At 36.0% G+C, this 23330-nt stretch overlaps 1 protein-coding gene across 8 annotated transcripts; it reads left to right on the top strand.

The window, feature by feature from the left end:
- The first annotated feature begins 675 nt into the window (after nt 1-675).
- On the top strand, nt 676-22553 carry tpm2 (tropomyosin 2 (beta)). 8 transcript variants are annotated; one of them, XM_055206753.2, is made up of 9 exons: nt 676-916; nt 2416-2541; nt 8809-8942; nt 9147-9264; nt 9435-9505; nt 9936-10011; nt 13385-13447; nt 13568-13637; nt 21543-22553. In XM_055206753.2, exons 1-9 carry the CDS (start codon nt 803-805, stop codon nt 21623-21625), a joined length of 855 nt encoding a protein of 284 aa, XP_055062728.1. In that variant the 5' UTR covers nt 676-802; the 3' UTR covers nt 21626-22553. The 8 variants fall into 8 exon arrangements, with proteins under 8 accessions (XP_055062728.1, XP_055062727.1, XP_055062726.1 ...); XM_055206752.2 differs by lacking the exon at nt 21543-22553 and adding an exon at nt 14154-14613 and having other exon boundaries at nt 678-916; XM_055206751.2 differs by lacking the exon at nt 9936-10011 and adding an exon at nt 12077-12152 and having other exon boundaries at nt 679-916.
- Nucleotides 22554-23330: the final 777 nt, after the last annotated feature.

Genomic DNA, 23330 nt, shown 5'->3' with positions numbered 1-23330 from the left:
CCTGGAGAGTCAGCCAACATTGGCTTAACTTAGCACTTTCCTGTATAAGTTATACTACGCTCGCTTGTACGGTTCATTATTAGCCGCTGTATTCTGCTTCTTATATTATCTATAGATTATTCTGTGTTTTTCCCTACATCTATTCATGTAAAGCTGCTTTGAAACAATTAACAATTGTGAAAGCGCTATATAAATTGAATTGAATTGAATTGAATCGAATTGAATTTAAATATGACTTTAGAAATAAAACTTACATCTTAATATGATGTCAAAATAATTATCATTGCTTATAACATCTACATTATTACATCTCTTATATATGAGTTAGTTGTATTGTATGATTGTATTAGCAGTTGTTTCTCTGTCAGTTATAAAGTCATGTGCTGTAAATCACTCGTCCACCATCACTACACATTTTAGATGTCGTCTTCATTCAAGCAGCTCATTGGTAGAGACTGCAGGACTTGAACTGTATGTGTTTGAATTACAAAATGTGTGGAGCTGTGGGCTACAGAGGTACAGGGTTGAGACGCAATGCCGTAATATTAAACAGGAGAATGAGGAGGAATCACAGCCTTCCAAACATGGACATAATCTCAGGGTCAAACGCTGAGGCAGTATAGCCGGGCGAATCAGAGCAGGGGGACGTCACTGCCCGAGAGACTTTAGAGAGGTTTCCAAAAAAGACCATAGCTCTTCTAGAGAGGATACCAAGTCTTGTCTCTCTGTCTGTCTGTCCAGTCAGCCTCGCCGTCTGTGTCTCTTTCTGCTCGACCGTCCACAGAAACCAAAGAAATCAACCATGGAGGCCATCAAGAAGAAAATGCAGATGCTGAAACTGGACAAGGAGAATGCCATTGATCGTGCAGAACAGGCAGAGATCGACAAGAAAGGTGCAGAGGACAAATGCAAACAGGTAAAATTGGGAAAACAAATGATCATATAAATAAATATGACTTTCCTTCTTTAGCTTCATGTTGCTTTAAATGCAAAATAGATAGTAAAGTTTGAAGTCTTTTGCATGTTTGTCTCCGTATGATATATAATAATTTAAACCATAAGCATATTAAGTATTTGTTATACTTGAATTGAGCATGTTAAAGAGTTGCTAGTCTATCAAGTTGGTGAAGTTCACCTAATATGACCTTGCTTGTAAAGGAAACCTGAGCATTCAGCTGGTCAGTGGCATCAACTTTTAATAAAAGTGATGATTATTCCCATGCAGTTTCAAGTCCAGCATCTCTCATATGTCTTAAGCAGTGATGCTATTAATAGGTCCACTTAATCTTTCTCTTAAAGGTCTGCCAATAACACATAACTGAAGTAACAAATGCCAAATATAGAGGTGTAAATATATTGATACACTTGATTACAGCATCTTTAACATACGGACGAAGTGAGAATTTCTTGAGAGAATTTTTAATGTAGACGTTGTGACAGTGTTTGTGTAACCGTACAATCTTAACAATTTCTCTGAAAGCTTTACGGGCGTTGGTTTTGTCTATAATGGACACGCAGCTGTCTCTGAACATGCTAAACATTATTGTGAGGGCCTGTAATCTGATCCAGTATTCGGACATCACGTTGATTTATTTGATCAACTCAAACGTGATAATTTTAAAAACAGAATGATTCCTTTTGCTTACTTTGTGTTAATGCATTTTATATTAAACTAAAAGCCCTTGTTCTCAATCTATTCTTATTCCAAGACCTTTGATTTAACAGTCCTGTTGGTCACCAAACATGCCGTCTGTGATCTTTTTTTGTCCGCTCCACCTTCATGGAATTGTTCCACACAATAGGGTCAAGGCCTTGTATCATTTGAAGCCAGTAAAAGATCCAGGCCAAAACCTTGACGTCTCGCATAACTTCTGCAGCCTGCATCCAACAGATGATGAATAAAAAACAGGCGCATTCCTCTCAGGCTGCTCATTCTGTCATTCACTGAAGTCTTATTTACTTTCCTTTATATAAACCATCCTGATAGGCCGACAGTCGGTATGACTTCCATATACAGAAGCAGGCTGTCTCTCTGGTACAACGAACGCAATAAATAGAGGCTGGTTTATGTCGTTCAGTTATGTGTTGTGTTGTGGTCAATGGTTTGGGATTTATTTTAATGTGTGTTAAAAGAGGAGAGTGACTCCCAACAGCTGCAGGCCCAGCAGGGAGAGTTACACTAAAGACCATTGCCGTTTATAATAGTGACCTCAACATCTCTGACATTCAAAATCCGCCATGATCCACAACACATCATCATACCAGATAAAGGATTTTAAAATAAATAACCGTGCAAAATATGGGGAAACGACAAAATTATTTCAATTTACCATTGAATAAAGGAGCACAAGTGCATTCATTTGCTTTTTTCAATGTTTAATATGAGTGTGTATGTGTTGTGTGTGTGTTGTGTAGCTGGAAGAGGAGCTCCTGGCCCTGCAGAAGAAACTGAAGGGTGTTGAGGACGAGTTGGACAAATACTCGGAGTCTCTGAAGGACGCTCAGGAAAAACTCGAGCAGGCTGAGAAGAAAGCCACAGATGCTGAGTGACACAAAGTTAACAACATATCTCATATTTACCTCCATTATACACTGTCCCGATGTATATTACAGTTATACTCATCATATAGTTTAAATAACAAGACATTGAGAATAGATAGATAGATAGATAGGATACATATTTATATTATTGTATTCAATAGCATAATATATTGAAGTATAGTATAGTATAGTATAGTATAGTATAGTATAGTATAGTATAGTATAGTATAGTATAGTATAGTATAGTATAGTATAGTATAGTATAGTATAGTATAGTATGTAAAGTGAAGCATATGTCAGCTGTAAACTGAACTGATCTGTTGACAGCTGCACCCCCACCCCATCACATTCAGTAAACATTTCATAAATACTGTCAACATCTCCTATAGTGAACACTGTGTGTCTGTGTGTGTGACTTCATCACTGTCAGTTTCATGGGATCAGTTGTGCGTTTGGGGTATTTTTATTTCACTTTCTGTCTACAGTGTTTGTATGGGTGAATGAGGTTATCATATATAGAGGCACACTAGAAAATAAAATCCATTGGATGGTAAAGTGACACTGAGATGAGATCACATCTCTTTTATCTCTAGCAGCAGTTACATACTTGTAAGCACCTGTCAGTATGATTCTAGGACTTGACCTCAGACCATACACTGTAAAAAAAGACTTTTTAATTAATTTAATCGACTTGAATTTACAATTAATTATAACTGAATTACATTTGAGGAGCTATAAATTAAAAAGTTAAGCTTAAGTTATTTTTAGCATTTATTGCAACTCCTCACTAGTCAAGAAAGTTTAAATGAATTGTTAATTCAAGTTGATTAATCTTAAAACTGTCCTACTGTGTCATTCGTGTCAAAATAACACAGCATAATTACTAAATATCATATGAATGTATACTATCACAGCCAGTGCTCGAATTGAATCAAGTCTTATTGGGTGTCCCCACCATGACGTAGCAGCAAACCCAAAATGGCAACACATTACTACCTTTGAACATAAATGTATGATTTATATAACATCGATATAAGGAAAAGTAATCCAAAATTTACAGACTTATATCAGAATTTACCTTCATTACAAAAAAATAATAATAACGCGTTTGCCAGCATTATCTTTACTAAAATAAAAATATCTGAGGGGACCACCCCAAGTATAATTTTGACTTATTATAGGTGGTCCCTAATGCCTTATGGGGGGTCCCGGATCCCCCCAGCCCCCCTCAATTCGAGCACTGATTCACAGCCCTTTATAAATTTCAATTGTTTAAATGCATCTGATTTCACCCCGTTTCACCCCAGAACCTTTTTTATTAATGTTCATATACTGACACAATATTGTTCCCATTATATACATGGCTGACAAACGTCTCTAGCACTCAATATACTGAATGACAATCAAACATCACACATCTCTCTTTATTATGACCCTGCTGGTGAAAATCCAGCTAAAGTCATTTTTTGTGATTTACTGTTTTATATAAAATCATTGTACATAATGTAAAAATTGATATCAATGTGAAATCAATTAGTGAAATAAAACTTATTAGGCATAATATTAATATTTAGTTTAATTTATTAATATTAGGCATACTAGAACAAAATTATCACAGTGTTAAAAGAAACATTTAAGTACTTTGTTAATGAATGCCATGCATTAGTATTTGTGCTTTGGTCAGCAGCTACTCAAAAGACTTTTTTTGACTTTTAGTCAGTTTTATTAACGTTTAAGATTTAGAAAAAAACATGAAACCACTTACATTGACAAACATAAAATACAAATGTATTTACTGTTTCTGTAAATTAACACTAGTTAAACATTAATAACATTTACGATCTTCCAAAGAAATCATAAGACATACATTATTAATAATGAACTACTTTCCACCTTACTTTCATCTATGACTTTTGTGCATATGAAATGAGTCAAAAAGAAGATTACAGATTAATTATTAGACATGAAAGAAATTATTTCATTCAGGCAACCACAGTTCTGTATGTAAACTAGCCATTTAACTAGTATGTATGGAAGAACCACTATTGCTTTTCAATAGTAAATACCAGCATAGATTTAAATAAAGTATATGAATCAATTAAATTAGAGAAATATGATTTTTTTTGTGCAGTCTGTATGTTTATTATGATATAAAAGATTGGTTCTGATGGTAGCAACCGTGGGATATAGTTTCCCTGAGGCATTTTTACAGTGATGTGTTATGTGTGGAGGTAGAGACGCTGTGTGTAGACATGGCCAAAGAAGGGAAAACATCAGAAGAATGCAGTCATTTGTTTACAGTGAGGTGAAGTCATGTTTTCCAGTGTTGCTTTTAGTGGACAGTTAGATGATGATCAGTAAATGATTGACTGTAATTATTTATCTTGACAAGAGATTAGTTGTTATCATTTATGAAATATAGTTGAAATATGTCAACTTAATTTTATAAGTTGTAACAACTCATCTCTTGTCATGAGTTTATTTCTTCATTAATGAATTTGATGTCAGTCAGGTAGGCCTACTGCCTTTCAGAAACCCTCTTTTTAATGGTAAAGGTCAGGGCAGGGGAACAGGCGTATGTGTATGAGTGGGTTAGGTCTTGATAGTAGCTGGTCAGTTTTGGGTTTGTAGGTTGCAGGTTCGCGCTCGTTTATTAGAACTAAAACTGTAGTGTGGGTTCTGGTAAACTGGGAAAGTTTTTTACCCTTGGGGTGACTGACAAAAAGTTTACCTTCATGTGTAGGCTGCTATTATTAATAAATTACATGACTGGCAGAACAGTACTGTATTATGGAAATAGTCTGACAGGGGTGGGTAAAAGACTGCTAGGCCACAGCCCTTTTGAAAATTAGACCCAGTTTTACTACATTAACCATTGTTATAGTAAATATAAAAATACAAAAACCATGATATTTGGTGTTAAACTGTTGTAGTAGTAACAGATCTGGGGAAAAAACTACACTTTTACTATTATAAAACCATGGTTATTTTCCTAAGGCAGGTTAGGGGGCGTGTCCTGTAACTTATGGCGTCATTACGGGGCCGAGATAAGAGGAATGGGGCTACATGAGGGGCGTGTTCCGTTACCAATGGCGTCATTACAAGACCGAGTGAAGAGGGGCGGAGCTACAAGTGCCATAGTTACGGTGAACTTCACTGATAAACGAAGACTTCGGTGTCCTGGAATGTGGATAAAAGTTCATGAAGAAAAGAACCGGAGTCGCGCATGCGAATACTGCTAATCGCATGACATTTTTAGTACTGCCATTCACTGCAATATAAAAATATCCGTAAAGTTAGATCCCGCGGCGTCGCGTGTCATTAGATTAAGGGATTAAGTAAAAATGTCAGGAATAACATCCATAGAAGCGGTAAAGAGGAAGATCCAAGGTCTTCAGCAGCAGGCTGATGATGCAGAAGATCGAGCAGAAATCATGCAGAGAGAGCTCGACTCAGAGAGTCAGGCCAGAGAGAGAGCTGAGTTACATTTAACAAGGGTTTCTGGGAAATATGGTAATGTTGTCGAGAAGAGTCGTCTGTAAAACTATCGGTTTATTTGAAATTAAAGATGTTTTATTGTACTGAAATGAATGCACTTCAAAGACAATGGGCGTGTTCGACTTCATGTAACGCTGCGCAGAGTTTTCGCGCAACACACGAAAGTATCGCGAGACAAATTAGGGAACATATGGTGCACGTATAGGGCAGTTTGCTCTCGCGATACTTTGATGTCACTACTTTCATTACTGCTGTTTTAATGTATATAAAATACAGTGTCTATTGCACACAGTTGTTTATCAATAAAAACTACTATATAGATTTAGATATTAATGTTCGCCTGGATGTAGACGACACGTTTGTGATGTTTTACATGGTGAGGAAGTGACTTGTGACTTTTTGACTAGTTTTGCAGTGAGTCCTTTTTTGTAGGGATATTTCTAATAAAATTTTACTGCAAGTTCACTTCAGTAACATATTTAACATATAAAAATCAGACTGACAGTGTAATTAAGATAAGTGACCACAGTTTTACTCCAAGCTGTACTCTGTTACTGATGTACAACCGTGGTTAATTTGTGGTTACGGTGGTTTGACTACAAACAAAACTGAAACAACATGGTTACTGTAGTAAACCATAGTTTCAAAAATTTTTAGCACTAGCAGTTCAATTCAAGTTAATTTCTTATCTGTAATTCTTATCTGCTAATGAAGATCAAAGTTGATGTTCAGGATCTTATAAAGTGAACTAGTATCAGATATTTCTGCAATACTCTTCTGACTTGTGTACTGGATCCTGAATGTGAAGTCATGGTCAGGTATATAAAGGGATTACTCAGGTTTAGTCTATCTGAAGGTGGACCTTTGAGTCAGTCTGGCTCTGAGCCCAAAACAGGTTAAGCATTAACTTCTGTTTGCTGTCCACACCGTCCACTGTGATTCAAAAGTAAAGTTCAGTTTAATTCAGTTTTATGGATCATTTATGTCTGTCTATATATCAGTTGATCTGAGCCACGATACATCAAAAATAATAAAGAATCCTGAAAGTGGATTTATGTGAATGAATTCAAAGCTACTCCGTTTGTGAAGATTAAGTTTGATTGGTTGGGTTGTTTGTCCTTTGGTTTTTCTGAAATGGCTCAGCAGGAAACATGGTTTTCCTGTGTTCTCTTAGGGATATAAGGATATACATCTTCGGAAGGCAACCTATTCCAACTACCGTACTCTCCGGACTATAAGCCGCACTGGAGTATAAGCAGCATCATTCAAAAATGCGTCATTAAGTTGAAATAACATATATAAGTCGCAGTGCACTATAGGTCGCGTTTATTTAGTAAATTATTTCACAAAATCCAAACCGAAGAACAAACATTTAATCTGGAAAGGCAAGTTATTAAACTAAACAATAGCAGACAGAACAGCAGGCTGAATAGATGTCTGTACGTTATAGTAATATTATCAGTTATTTAAACGATAAACCATAGCATACAGAACTTACCTGGAAGGTTGGATAGGCTAAATTAACTGAACAAGCTAACTAGTGTGAAGGTCGCATACTCGTCATTCCACATTACAGAATCCATTGAATTAAATAAATAGAGAAGCAGCATATGACAGACTCTTGCGGCTGTAGACGGTAATGATGTCTCTTGCCTCATAAATGTCAAAATTAATTCATACTGACTTACAAGGCGCACCTTACTATAAGACGCAGCACCAGCCAAAAGTCTGCGGCTTATAGACCGAAAAATATGTCAAATGTTGTTTTAGTAGATAAACTAAAGCAACACTCAAAAACACAACCAGTCAGAACTAGAACTTAAGACAAACTATATGCTTAACTTGATGTATTGGGCATGGCGTTGTTGCATTAAAATGTGTATTCAGTCCTGGACAAACACGGTTATCTGAGACCCATTCACCAGATTTGACATGAAGGAAGGTTACATTCCTCAGCTCTGATGGTTAGATGTGGACAGCACTGATAGGCTTATGTTCAGTTATATGGGAATAAACAGTACAGCCCTTTGAAAACAGTCTTTTATTAGATTTACTTATGCCGTAATAATGTAAATAATGTCAATTCTTATTAAACATAGGGTTATGTGATTAATTGCATTGAATTAGACTTTTTACAAGATGTAATACAAGTCTCAGGTGTGCCTAGAATGTCTGTAAAGTTTTAGCTAAAAATACACCACAGATCATTTATTATAGCCCAAATCATATAGATCATACGGACAAAATAATCCTATTTGGGTGTGAGTAAAAGAAGCGCTGTTTTCATGTGTGTACCTTTATAGGTGTGTCTAAAGAGACCGCAGTCCAATTTTCCTTGATCTTTTAACATATAAGAGGCCAATAAACTCCCTGTCTGGCCCATCCCTGAGGGCCCTGAGATGATGCCAGGTGGCCCCAGTTTAATGACATTTTATAAAATGCATTTATTTATCATAAATTCTGTGTAATTAAACCTAAGAAAAATAAGAAAATTGTATAATGTACTGTTTACATTGTATAATGTAATGTTTTGTCTAATTCAAATTTTAAGTTTCCTTTGTGGGGACATGAATGGGTGCACCATACACAAGGGGGGGGACTCACGCCGAAAAAATATAAGAATCACTGCCTTAGGGGGTACAGCCATTACTTCACCTCCAGAATATAATTTCAGTAATTGTTTTTTACCTAACAATAAGACTGAGATGTCTGGATATTCTTGTCTTGGCCCTGCTTGAGCTCACTGTTTGTGTTTGTGTGTGATTGTAGGCTGAGGCTGAGGTGGCATCTCTGAACAGACGTATCCAGCTGGTTGAGGAAGAGTTGGATCGCGCACAGGAAAGGCTCGCCACTGCTCTACAGAAACTGGAGGAGGCAGAGAAAGCTGCAGATGAGAGCGAGAGGTGAGCAAACATTTTTATCATGACAAACATCACTTTTACATATTACTCTTTACTTCTACACCCTTGACATGTGCAGGAAAAATACGATGCAAATAACATATAAAATATGATTTCAAACACAATCCCCTAGCCAAATTGTTACTTTAGACCAAACTTTTTTAATTTTCATGGCGTTTAATGTGATCATGTATTTGTTCTGTACAGAGGAATGAAGGTTATTGAAAACAGAGCAACAAAAGATGAAGAGAAGATGGAGATCCAGGAGATGCAACTGAAGGAGGCCAAACACATCGCTGAGGAGGCGGACCGCAAATATGAAGAGGTGTGTAGGTCAAATCTCTCTTCTTTAAATCCCTGAAATTCCTCTGAACCTGGATCATCCAGTTTGTTTTTTGCGGAATTGACTTCAAAACATTCACATGTTAATATGATTTATGTATGGTATTTGACTAAGTTAACATTTGTATCGGACGCATCTGTGTGTTTGAAGAGGTGGCACGTAAACTGGTGATTCTTGAGGGTGAACTGGAGCGCTCTGAGGAACGAGCTGAAGTGGCTGAGGCGTAAGTACTAAACACCAAATAACATGGCTGTGTTGTTTTCCATAAATACATCAGTAACCTTCTTTGTAAATTGTTTGTTTTGTATTGACTTAGAATAGTTGTGTTGATCGCATGCTTATACTTGCCCACATTTTAAGAATAAAAAAACGGTTATGGTACATTTATGCTTGCATGTATTGACCCAGTATGATGCATGTCTGTGGTACCTGAAACCGCTTAAAGCAAAGCTTAAAATACCTGTATGATTGCACAGTACAGATAACTAGTGATTTTTTCAAACTGCTGTTAATGGTCAACAATAAGTAAAGTAATTTATAAAAAAGCAAGGTTTGTGGTTGTCTTATCCCTGTTTTCCATTGTACTTACCCTGGAATATGTCATTCCTATGATATCCCTCATTAACCCTTTGAACTTGTGTGGACTAACCCAGTCGAGTCAGGCAGCTGGAGGAAGAACTTAAACTCATGGACCAGAATTTGAAATCCATGATGGCTGTAGAGGATGAGGTACTACCGCGTTTTGCTGCCCATGCTACTAATGCCTTGCCTTTTTTCCTCTCTTGCGTTTTCTGACCTCTGCTGCATTTCTCGGCTGTGTCTCTCTTTGTGCACATGAAACTCATCTTGTAAAGCAAAAGGGGCCCTCAACTAGAGCTTTGTGGAACACCACTATTTAAATACTGCTCTTGAAAGCAAACACCTTGAAAGAACGACTTTTTTGATTTGTGTTTAAGTGCTAATTAAACTTGACCTCAGGTCTTTCATGTACCATTCTGCTAAGCAATAAATCAGTTATATTTTACAGAAACTGATTCTGTAGTAATGGCGGCTGGTGCTAAAAAATGTTGGGGTGCGCATACAAACTTGAAATTAAACTTTTACTGTAGTGAAAGTAGACCTGCAGGTCTGTAAATAGCCGTTTATCAGGTGATGAATATCATTACTGCTTAGCTAAAATGCTGTAAATGTTATTATTGAAGTATAATTTGGGTTTATTATCAGTAATGAACTAAGGTACAGTAATCATTCACACACACACAAAGGTCGCGTTAGACTTCACTTTAAAAATCCCGTCATAGTCAATTATCTGTCATTTCATGTTTTAATGATATTAATTGTTTTCGTTCACCTGTTCATTTCTAATAATGAACTTACAAGACAAGCATACAAGTTCAAATGTGTTTATTTATTTGTGAAGAGAACAGAAAAACAGAGACTGTGCATCACTTTACATGTTTAACATCACATGAAGCAGATTAATGAATTATTTTTCCTCGCAGTGACAGACAGCTGAGGCAATAAAACACACGAACTTTGTGCTGAACAGGCAAATATGAACTGAATTGAATTAAACTCATGACACTGTGTATCTGAAACCATCTTGTGTAATAAACGCATAAAGGCAGATAAATGCACTCTTGTCATTAGATTTTGTGTTTTTACCTCAGATAGATGACGTAGTTTTACTTTTGTTCTGAACTGATCTCGTGCTCTTACATTACACTTCGATTAACGCAATCTGACACACACACGCATGCAAGCACACACACACGCGCACAGACACAATAGTAAAGTTGCCTAATCATAGACCAGTACGTTGCAACAAAGTTGACCAAGCCACGGAAAATAACTGATTATCTGAGCACCACGCAAAGCCAGCTCAAATGCGGCACAAAATATCACGCAGTATATCGCGCAGACTTTCAAAAAACAAACAGGTAGATAATAAAAGGCATATGACTTATATAGCATCCAGCCAACATTAGCCAACTCCGTTTGCTATAAGTGCTGTAAAAGCACACAGTGTAAGCTTGTCCGCGATCACTTCTTGCTGCTCAATCCTTTTTTATTCTTCAACTAAACAACTTGTAAAGGGTGATTTTGCAAGCATTAAATCAAATTTATTTTCATCTCAAGGTATTTCACTTGCTTTCACTGATCAGTACTGTAGCTAGCAGTTACGTGGCAATCTGCAACGCGGTTATGCGACTCTGAAAACGATCCAATCACATGAGGTCAAAGACATAAACAACATTATTGATTCGCTTACAAGATAAGTGGGAGGGTTTGGGGCGCACAGCCCTGCGCCCCAAAGCGGATCCAAAACCAGCCAATTAGAGCCAGGCTTAGGTAAAATGTTTTTACCCTTTTTACTGACATACATAGACACTCGTTTGTGGTGCGCCCCAGACACACAAACATGACACACACACACACAACAAACTCAGTTTTGATTTTTTTTATAAATGATAACATGACTAACAGTAAAATAGTACAACTAAAGGATTTCATTTTGTATTAATTTGCATTTTTTTAACTTTTTTGTAACATGTTAAAGTAGCTTTCTTCTTTGGCCAAATTTAGGGGGGTAGCACCCCCTATTGACCAGCCGCCACTCTTCTGTAGGTCTTGACAACAAAAACAATTACGTTCCAGTCAAAAGCAGAATAACCTCCTTTCATTGTTCATGTTGGGGTCTCTTTAGCTACATCTGCTGTCTTTCCTGTCTTCTTAAAATGCTGTTTCTCTCCTTCTCCTTCTCTCTTTTTCCACCTTTCCTGCTGTGGTACAGCAAATCTGGCGACCTTGAGGAAGAGTTGAAAAATGTTACCAACAACTTGAAGTCCTTGGAGGCACAGGCAGAGAAGGTAGGACGACTAGTGACAAGTCAGAAAATGTCCTGCTCGTAACCACCAAACCAGACTGCCCTCACTGACTCTTAAAGGGTTCATATGTATTTGGGCTTACCATAGACATCAAAACTAATGGTACACCAGTTAACTGCTTCTCCACCACTGAAGATTTACATATGAAATGTGGTTTAGCATGGTAAGATTATAAACCGTTTCCAGCTTGGAGTTTTTCCTATAACTGGCTAACCATTGTAAACCATGCTGGTGAAATGGCTGTCACTTGTTAGTTGCCAGGTCAACTCTGTTAAAATAAAATATATTAAAATAACAGAACTTTCCTCAGTAGAAAAAAGCCTATGGGGTAGTTTTTCTCGTATTGTTATTTGTGATCCTGGACCACAAAACCAGTCATAAGCCGCACAGGCATATTTGTAGCAATGGCCAAAAATAATGTGTATGGGTCAAGATTATAGATTTTTTATTAAAATCATCTTTGTATACTTTGTATATGTCAAAAATCATAAAAATAAAGCTATTTTGTAAATTTCCTACTGTAAATATATATAATGATTTATCATAAGCAATATGTGTTGCTAAAGACTTAATTTGTATAACTTTAAAGGCAATTTTTTCAATATTTTGATTTTTGCACCCTCAAAATCCAGATTTTCAAATAGTTGTATCTTGGCCAAATATTGTCCTATCCTAGCAAACCATACATCAATGGAAAGCTTATTTATGACCATTATGACTGGTTTTGTGATCCAGGGTCACATTTGTCCATATTTAGGAGGAGCTGGATCAGATACAGGAAGACTTATCACTGATCTATATTTGAACTGGCGGTCTAATACTCTATCTAATATCAGTTAGAGATGCACCCATAATGACAGTGTGCCAGGAACATGATGTTCTTTGGCCTACAAATGATATTATAAAGTTTTCCAAAGTTTATAGCAGATAAAACGGAAGAGATAGCAATTATTCTGTTATATTGTTGGTGAACAATACAAGGCTACAATAGAAGTTACTTTACTGTAAAAGTAACAAATGAAAGCCAATAAAAAATATATATTTTGGTAGACTTTAAAAGCTTTATAGAGCTTTCTCATGCTCGCTTTATCTTTCTGTCAGCACAATGCAATATTCTTCTGCTCAATTCAGATTTAGCAGTGTATTTTTAGTATTGCATGGTCATTTCAGTGCATCAATCTTATAAATTTGTATATGAATGATTTATTCACCAGTACTCCACAAAAGAAGACAAATATGAAGAGGAGATCAGAGTACTCACAGACAAACTCAAAGAGGCTGAGTTTCAGTACAACTCAAGTTGGCTCAATTGTCTGTTGTCCAAAGCTATCATTGTTGGTTCGGCTCTTTATAAGTTTCCATTGGTTAATGAAAATATGTTACTTGTTTTTGTCTAGGCTGAGACTCGTGCCGAGTTTGCTGAGAGGTCTGTGGCAAAACTTGAGAAGACCATTGATGACTTAGAAGGTACGATCTTAACATGCTGTTTAATTTGATGCTTGTAAATAATCAACTAATGACAGAATAGGAATGTTGCTGTAACATCAAGTCTCACTCGTTTGTCATTCTAACTTTTCTCCATTCATTTTTGGTACGGCTGAATGAGTAATAGGAACCCGAAAAGCTGTTTAGCATAAACACATACAGCTGGTTGTCCATAACACTAACAGTTCCCTGAAGTGACTGACACGTGTGTGTTTAGTTGATGGATTGTATGACACGTTAGATGTTTAATGTTTGTGTAGTGGATATGTGAGAGCATGGATCATGGCTTTTTATTGATGTGGTTTCATTACAGAGGTGATCTAACCCATTGCGTGCCACTTAATAGTTGTTCATAAAGTACTTGATGGTTGGTTTTATACAATGTCAGAATTCTCCATCTAATAGAGTATTATTTTGTCTTTTTTTCTGCCTATCGTTTTGTACCGTCCATCTCGTCTGTCTGTCTGTCTCTCTGTTGTCTTCTGGGATGATGTTCAGATGAGGTCTATGCCCAGAAATTGAAGGGTAAAGCCCTGAGCGAGGAACTGGACTTGGCTCTGAACGACATGACAACCCTCTAGACGCTCCCTTCTCCTTTATCCTTCCTTTTCTCTCCCTGTATCGTTTCTGATCTGGCACACCTTGGCTTTATTGCCGAAGGTGTCCTGTCTGTGTTTATTTCTCCATTCAGCGTATGAAACCGAGATCAGGCAGGAATGAGCTCAATAAATGTCCGGTGTCTTTCTCTCTTGATCTTTAATGGAGCTGTGTGAATATATTGTCATGTTCTCATGACTGTTTAAAGGTATGAGATCAGCTCAGTGTTTAGCTGTGCGGTTCCCGTGATCTTAACTCTTCTTCTACAGTCTCTGTGTTGAGACTGTGCTGGCATATTTTTCCCCTTTGACCTGCTCTCCCTTTTCATTTTTATGTGCTGTAATAAATGTCTCCTGCTTCAGCTTTTATCTCTTCTCACTTCTTTTACGTCATCACCAAACATTTTAGATTTTGGTTTATCCTTTCCAAATTGGAATAATTAACTATTTATAGTTCAGGGTTAATCTATTTGTGTGTCTTTGCTTTAAAGGGCACATATTAGGCCCATTTCACTAGATGTAGCGGGGCCTAGAATATGTCTGTAAAGATTCAGCCCAAAATATCCCTTACATCATTTATTATAGCATGTCTAAAATGCCACTAGTTTTTTTTTGGGGGGGGGGCAAAATAGCACTGTTTTCATGTCTGTACCTTTTAATGCAAATGAGCTACAGCTCCTCACTCCCTTACCAACAGACAGTGAGCACTTTTGGTTAAAAATAGATCTGATTTCTGTGAATACAGTCAAAGACAATAACAATAGTAGGAGTGCTCAATTATTCGGGGGCTGGGCATTCAAGGGAGTGGTGCATTAAGGTCATGGTTACAATTAAAATATTTTTTATTATTACAATAGTATCTTCAGCTGCATTTGCGCTACAATGTGCTAACAAATATTTAGAAAAGCTTTGGGGTAAAATTAACCAGGCAGTCAGTGACAGTGGGCAGGGATTTATCAGTGTGATGTCACATTAACAAGATAATCAAAACACTAATGAGACTGCTTTGGTTTAATGGGGATTTTAAAAAGGAATGGGTGGATTTTTTAGATTATTGGGTGGTTGTGTTCACATACTGCCAACACACATTTATTTCCAAACATCTTGTAAAAGTGGATTTGGCATAATAGCTGCCCTGCGTATGTTTTGACTAAATGAAAACAGAAATGTTTAACATAAATCACATTTATGTCTTACCTGTTCAGAGGTAGAAGTCACATTTCTGTGTCAGTATCAGATGTTGAAAGTCTCATTGATATTAACTCTTTAGCATGAGCCCTGTCGTGTTCACTTTTTTAATGGAGGCTCTACCCAGTTTAAGATTTTATTATTTTAACAACAGATGATTCCTTAGATGTAATGATGTAAAAAATGTATATGTTTACATGATATTCCTCAGATAAACGTCCTTACACTTGCCATCTACATGATAAGTTTAAACTCTAAGCAATTGTTAAACTGTAGTGTTTATCATCTGCAGCAGCACACATGTGAAAGTCGACTCCTTTTCTTTCTGTTTTTGAATGTGAAGAAATCACACAAAAAGTTCAGAGTTCAAGTTATATTTTCCATGAAATGTGACAAAACAGCTCAAATTATAAACAATTATTATAAGCTCATCCTTTTGAATCTGCGTAAGGTATGGAGAAAGTCTTTAACATGTTTTTTAGGTATTCACAACAACTAATTTTTGTTAATTTTAACTGAGAAAGTTGCAGATTGCAGCTTTAAATTCACATAATGTGTACAGAACCGAAAAGAGGAAACAATTGTTCACAAAGTGAAGTTGCTTTTTTGGACAATGTCTTGGTCAAATTCTGTTTTTCGGCTAGATGTTAATACAAAATAATAATTTTAGTAATTGACTAATGCAGTTGGACCATTGGCTGTCAATCAGATCTATAAAATTTTGGTAAATTTCCCAGCTAAAATGTTTAATTTTGATCATTCTTTTTCGAAGATATACTTGTGATGATGAAGAATGTCGAAATATTAAATCGCATAGATGAATAGTTACTAATGCACTAATTTGTAGAGAAGACTCAAAAAAAGATTACTCTGATGCCGTGTTGCAGTGAATGAGAAGTGAGCAGTATCATATTGTATTTTTACACAGAGATTTTTCTGACCTTATGTTTAAATCGTAACAGACTAAAGAAAACCTAAAAGCCCTGTAACATCCAGTTATCCAAAGGTGCAATAATATAATAGTGCATAATGAAGATATAATATAACCAGAATATAAACTTAAAATGGTCAGGTCAGGAAAAGTTGTCAATTTCTTTAAAATTTTAGAATTGATTAATTACAATATTTATTGGCCAAAACAGTGGTTGGATATTTTTTAAATATTGGTCTTAACATTTTATTATTCATGCTTTAAATTTTGCTAAAGATCCGAATGAGTTGAGTAATAAGGTTTCATTGTGACAGCCCTAAATATGTGTTCTGCTTTTACTTCTTGGACTATAAAAGTTAGTTGTATGTAACCATAGATAATATGCTTTCTTATAAACCCACTGTTCAGTGAAATATGCAGTGGTGTGTGACATTTAGTCCTGTATGAAAACTTTTAATTGTAAAAATCCCTGCCATCATTTCTAAAACCATAGCTGATTTGACAAGTAGTTTAGTCATTTAGTTCTTATAATGCTTTAAAATGTCTAAACACATCAGACAGTAAAGCACTTTTAGCATTGTTACGTCTCATGTACTGCATTCCAATGATTCCAGATTTTAAACTTTCAGTATTTTCTTCATTTATCTCTTCCCTCTCTGTTTCTTTCTCAGTATGTTTGGATTTTCTGTTTGTGTTTACTGATACAAATAAGATCAGAGATTTCCATAACAAGATCTTAATGAAACAAAAGCTTATTGTCAGTAAAAGTCACAACAGCTTGAATTAATAACCACTCATCTAAATTCAGCGGCTTTATTTAATGTTGAATTCCACCAAACTGCTAAGAAATGTAGATGATCCTACAAACAAAGCTGCTTTTTCCTTAGCAAAATATGGAGTTCACTTTATACTGTGAACTGGAAAGATATTGTTTTCGCTGGGATATTTGTTTGTTATTCATTATTTAACTCAAACAAACAGTGCACTTGAACATTCCAGGAAATTCTTATATTAAATGGTTATTGATGTGGATTACTAAAGTGAAGTCCACAACAATAAAGTCCAAAACGTTTTAATACGTTTCTTTCCAAAACTTTCATCAGTAATCCTTTTGTCTTAAAAGATGAAAAACTGATCATGAACATGGTCTAATTTAAATCAAATAGTAAGACTGAGCATCCACAGTCAGACCTTTACTGATGCCCTGATGCGGCGGAGCAGCATGTTTAAATAACACATGAGCTGGTGGCCAAAAACAGACAACCCGGTGTTAAAATTCTAAATACTTAATTTAGTCTGTGATCTGAATTGCCAAACAATCATAAATGAAGAGTTTGGTTCCAAAACGCAATAAATCCATTTTGACCAATTTGGGTAAAAATGTGTTTTCTATACCAAGAAAGTGACAAGATGGAAGACCACTATTTTCTGTTACAAACTTTCAAATAGCATCTTTAGGTTATAATAACATAAAAAATTCCAAACCATAATTTGATTTTTAAAGATTTATTATAAAAACTGATTACTTTTTCTGCAACATGCAATAAATCCATGACAAGTTTTTCTTCAAAATCCTATACATTTATTGAATCAATATATAAATGTGCATTCATCTTTGCCATGTTATATTCATTTAGTTAACTAGTGGAATACACTGATTAAAAAATAAACATTAAATGGCATTAATCAAAACACTTACTTTGTCATATTAAGAACACTGTCATTGCTGCTGTTATCCTTGGGACGTCATCGCTGAACTTTTTTGACAGCGATCAGCTGTAAAATGTTTTGGTCCTGCTTGATTTTCATTGACTTTGAGTAAAATAATGGAAAGTTTTTCATAAGATCCCCTGGGGTCAATGTGTTGGCATGATAGAAGCTTGATGCTGTTGTGTGAGAATAAGCAACAGCCGACATTTTTCCTTCGCCCGAGTGCCTCTCACATAAATTATTAGATTTTGATGGGTTACGTTTCTACCCCACCACAAAAATACCACCACAGGTTTATCAATGCCATCAAAAGTATTATTTTGTTTTTGTTTGTTTGTTGATCACGAAGTACAAAGTAGATGAGGAAAACTAGGATTCTGCGTGAATTCAAAGCTTCACCATTATTGTTTACAATGCGTGGAATGGTGCGCTGTGATTTGTTGAGCAGATTTATTGCATTCTGCAGAGGAGGAGGAGTGGCGTTTGTTGCGGTTTGTAAAAAAGGTAGAAAAGATGACAGAACAACACAGCGATATCGGATTTAATTTTTAATACTGACCTGATACAATACTGATTTTGGCGGTAAGTTTTTTTTAATGGCATTTATCGCATTTTGGAACCAAACTCTTCAAATACAGTCGTACACCTCTGACGATTTCCATGATTTTCATTTGGAGATGTTTGGGTGCTGGGATTAGCAATTACATTTTGATCTACCGAATGGCTGAGGACACCGTGGTGTTTCAGTGGTGGAGTGAGGTTTATTGAATAAACAGAATTTTTTTTTTTTATTTGAATACCTGTAACTACTTAGCACTGATTCATTGGAACACACAAATGCTGTGTTTCTCAATGTCAAGGAAGGATCCTCGAAAGCCAGAATTTCGAGGATGCTATGTCATCGACATCCGTCGAAGGACTGTTCCAATGTCGAGGATCCTCGGAATTTCAACCAAGGGCTTAGTCCTTCGTTCGAAAAATATCCCATATACAGGAAAGGATGTATATGTGTATCCTTTGCGCTCTGAAATCACCCACAATCCTATGCGTGCAGTGCCGAAAGCACACCTTTTCACTGATGTAATGATGTGCACTTGCTAGCCTGTTCCATTTACATGTTCCTCAAATGCTAAAGAGTAGCCTCGCCTTGCCTCTAAAGGAAGTATCCTTGACATTGAGAAACACCTATGGTTTGGTGAGCTCATTAAGCCTTGAACTTTATAGACAGGTGCATCCAATTATGAGAAAAGGTATTTAAGGTGGCTAATTGCAAGTTGTTGTTCACTTTGACTCTCCTCTGAAGAGTGGCAACATGGAGGCCTCAAAACAACCCTCAAATGACCTGAAAACAAAGATTGTTCAACATTATGGTTTAGGGGAAGGCTACAAAAAGTAGATATAAGAGATATAAGCTCTCAGTGTCCACTGTGAGGAACATAGTGAGGAAATGAAAGACAACAGGCACAGTTCTTGTTAAGGCCAGAAGTGGCAGTCTACATAAAGGATTGGAGAGGCAAAGGCAAGGGATGGTGACAACGGTCAAAAACAGCCCACAGACCACCTCCAAAGACCTACTACATCAACTTGCTGCAGATGGTGTCACTGTGCATTGTTCAACAATTTAGCGCACTTTGCACTTTGATGCTTGAGTATGCAAACGCACAATTGGACAAGCCAGCTTCATTTTGGAATAAGGTGCTGTGGACTGATGAAACAAAGATTGAATTATTTGGTCATAACAAGAGACGTTATGCATGGTGTCAAAAGAACACGGCGTTCCAAGAAAAACACTTGCTACCCACAGTAAAATTTGGTGGAGGTTCCATCATGCTGTCGGGCTGTGTGGCCAGTGCCGGTACTGGGAATCTGGTTAAAGTTGAGGGTCTATGGATTCCACTCAATATCAGCAGATTCTTGAGAATAATATTGAGGTATCAACAACAACCCAAAACACTGCTCAAAATTCTGATGTGTTCTGGAATGGCCATCCCAGTCTCCAGACCTGAATATCATTGAACATCTGTGAGGTGATTTGAGCAGGCTGTCCATGCTCAGCAACCATCAAACCTAACTGAGCTGGAGATGTTTTGTAAGGAGAAATAGTCTAAAATACATGCATCCAGACACTCATTACAGGCTATAGGAAGCGTCTAGTTATATCTGCTAAAGTAGGCTCTATTAAATATTTTTGCTATTTTTCTGTTGGGGTGTCTTAATGTATGCACCAGTCTATTTTCGTTTTGATTCATATTGCACATTTTCTGTTAATCCAATAAACCTCATTCCACTGCTGAGGTATTGCTGTGTCCCTCAGTTGTTTTGTGGATCAAAATGAAATTGCTGATCCGGGCACCCAAATATTTATAAATGAAAATCATGGAAATTGTTAGAGGTGCCCAAACTTTTCCATACGACTGTACGTGAATTAATTTACAAATACAAATTAATTTTTATGTATATTTTATATTAACGTCTGTAAGACAATACAGATGAAGCGAAAAAGCACCAAATGAGCAGTAGCCTTAACCCTGCAGTGGCACATTAAAAACAGATTGAATATTTGACCATTTGTGCACATCCCTACTGACCACTGTTGAGATGTGAATCAGCCCTTAATGAGCTACTGTACCTAATTCTTTAAACTAGAGTAGATTAAATGTTTTAATGAGTCAACCAATGCACAAATTCAAAATTTGGACGGAATACACTGCTGGGTTAAAAATGACCCAATGTTGAGTTATTACAACCCATTGTTGAGTAAAAACAACCCAGCAATGGGTAATTTTTATACCAATGTGGTGTTCTATCCAATATTTTCCCAGCATGGGTTAAAAACAACTGTGCATTTTTAAGAGTGTGTTTAGATCCAAGATCTGTGACTTGAAAATCTGAAATTCATATTGCCTGTTGGTAACTGCTGTTTCCTTCTACTGTATTCACATTTGTAGCATGTTACTTAACAATTTAAACACAACACATTGGCAGTGTTTTTCTTATATCTATGTTTTGTAAATAGAATATACTGTGCTGTTTGTATTATATATCTGTTTTCTGAAAGAATCGTCTGCCATCTTTTCACTGTAAAAAAATACTTTGCTGCCTTAAAATTTTTTGTTAAATCAACTCAGATTTACAAGTCATGTCAACAGAGACGAGTTGTCACAACTTATAAAATATAGTTGAGAAAAGTCAACTTAATTTTATAAGTTATAACTACTCACCTGTAGTTATAACAACTCCTCTCTAGTCAAGATAAATAATAGTAAGTTGAAATGACTTAAAAAATTTTGTTGAATCAACTCGGCAGCAAAGTATTTTTTACAGTGTATCAATTTCTATGGTTTGCGTTATAATAGTCAAGATTAATCATGTCTGTTTTAAATTTTAAGTGTTCAATTAAACGTAATACTGAGGCTTTGTTTTAGACTCTCACATTGTTTCTTTTTGTTCTCAAACCACCAGAGCAATTATCTCAGGCTAAAGAGGAGAACCTAAACATGCACCAGGTGCTCGACCAAACCCTCCTGGAGCTCAACAATTTATAAAGGTGGATCTGTGCAACACAAACAAGAGTCTTACACCTCACCGAGCTTTCCAGCGGGTCTTAATGCACCTGCTACTCAGCTGTAGACACACAGAGCATCGCACAATTAATTCACTTTAATTGATGATTTACTAACAGTCGCACACTTGCCATTTTAAGTCCATACATACAGTGTCTTTATTAGTATCAAATCAAAATATCTTTATTATTAATAAATCAAAATATTTGGATCTGTAATTTTTCTTGTATATCAGTTGGAAGAGTATGATTTTATTTTGTGTATTTAAAACATTTTGTGGCAGTTTTCCTGGACAGGGTTTAGATTAATCCAGGATTTTGCCTTAGTTATATAAGGACATTCTAGTAGTTTTTACAATCTTGAGACAAAACAATGGCACTGATATACTCTTAAGATATGTCAGTGCAGATGATTTTTAATTAAGGCACTTTACATGCATTTTAGTCTGGGACTAGGATAAACCCTGTCCAGGTAACCTTCCCTTCGTGTTTTGACATTTTAAATTTAGTTTCTTAAAAAGTGATCTAGTATCATTTGGACCACAATTGAAAACAATGCTAGTTTAATACATTGTATACCATTTTGGATTTTAAACATACCAGTGATATACCGTAAAGGTTTTGCAATGTTATCACAATTATTTTTTTACATAAATATGTTTGTAATTGTCCCATAACATTACTAAAGTTGCTTTCTTAAATACAAATCACTGTGTTGTAAAATCTTAAAACTGAAACCCTATTCAGTTGTTGTTTGGTATATTAAAGGGGTGTAATGAAACATCACTTTATTCTGGCAAACGGTTTTTAATCATTCCTGACATTTTTAATGCATCACCCAAACATGTATCCTATGCAGTTTTGTAAGCTCTTTGTTTTGTTAAAAATTAAAATCTGAACTATTAAAACAATTTCACCAGTGTCCTTTTGATTATATGTATAATTTTACGTTTAAAGGAGTACATTTATGAAGTCTTGATTTTGTTTTGAGGGGTCTGCTAGAAGCAGCTCATTCAGGCCTCATCTCTCTTTTTGTGCATGCCTACACTGTAAAAAAACAAAAAGCAACATGAAGTTAAACCAACTTGGTTTTGCAAGTCAATTCAACATACTATTTTAAGTTTTAACTAACTTATTTACTAGTTAACTAGCAGTTGTTTAACTTATTTTTTCAGTTAAAGTAGCATAAAATATATGTTGATTTGAGAAAAATGCTGCTTTTTTTAGTCTAGTTGTCTTGGAATATTTAAAAAAGTGACATTTTGATTTCAGTAGGCCTATACAGAAAAGTATGATGTAGAAATTGGACATAACAAGATTAAGCACTGCTATTACTGTACTATGAATAGGGGGACAATGAAACGCTCAATATGATTGTGATTTTAGAGCTATCTGTCTATCTTATTTAAGTAGATAGGACCTTAGTGGCCCTATTTTAACAATCTAAGCGCATTGTCTAAAGCGCACGGCGCACAGTCTAAATGGGCGTGTCCGATGCCACTTTTGCTCATTTAACGACGGGAAAAGGTTTGTGAAAAGTATTGTTCCTATTCTCCTGAGTAATGGGTGTGTTTTGGGCGTAACGTGCAATAAATCAATCAGAGTCTAATCTCTCATCCCCTTTAAAAGCCAGTTGCGCTGGCGCTGTCTGATCCCTATTTAGATGACTTTGTAAACTGAAAAACTAA

This window comes from Misgurnus anguillicaudatus, chromosome 12 (assembly GCF_027580225.2).
Source record: "Misgurnus anguillicaudatus chromosome 12, ASM2758022v2, whole genome shotgun sequence".
Lineage (NCBI taxonomy): Eukaryota > Metazoa > Chordata > Actinopteri > Cypriniformes > Cobitidae > Misgurnus > Misgurnus anguillicaudatus.
Note: the sequence above shows the minus strand (reverse complement) of the source record. Positions and strands in the feature narration are given on the sequence as shown.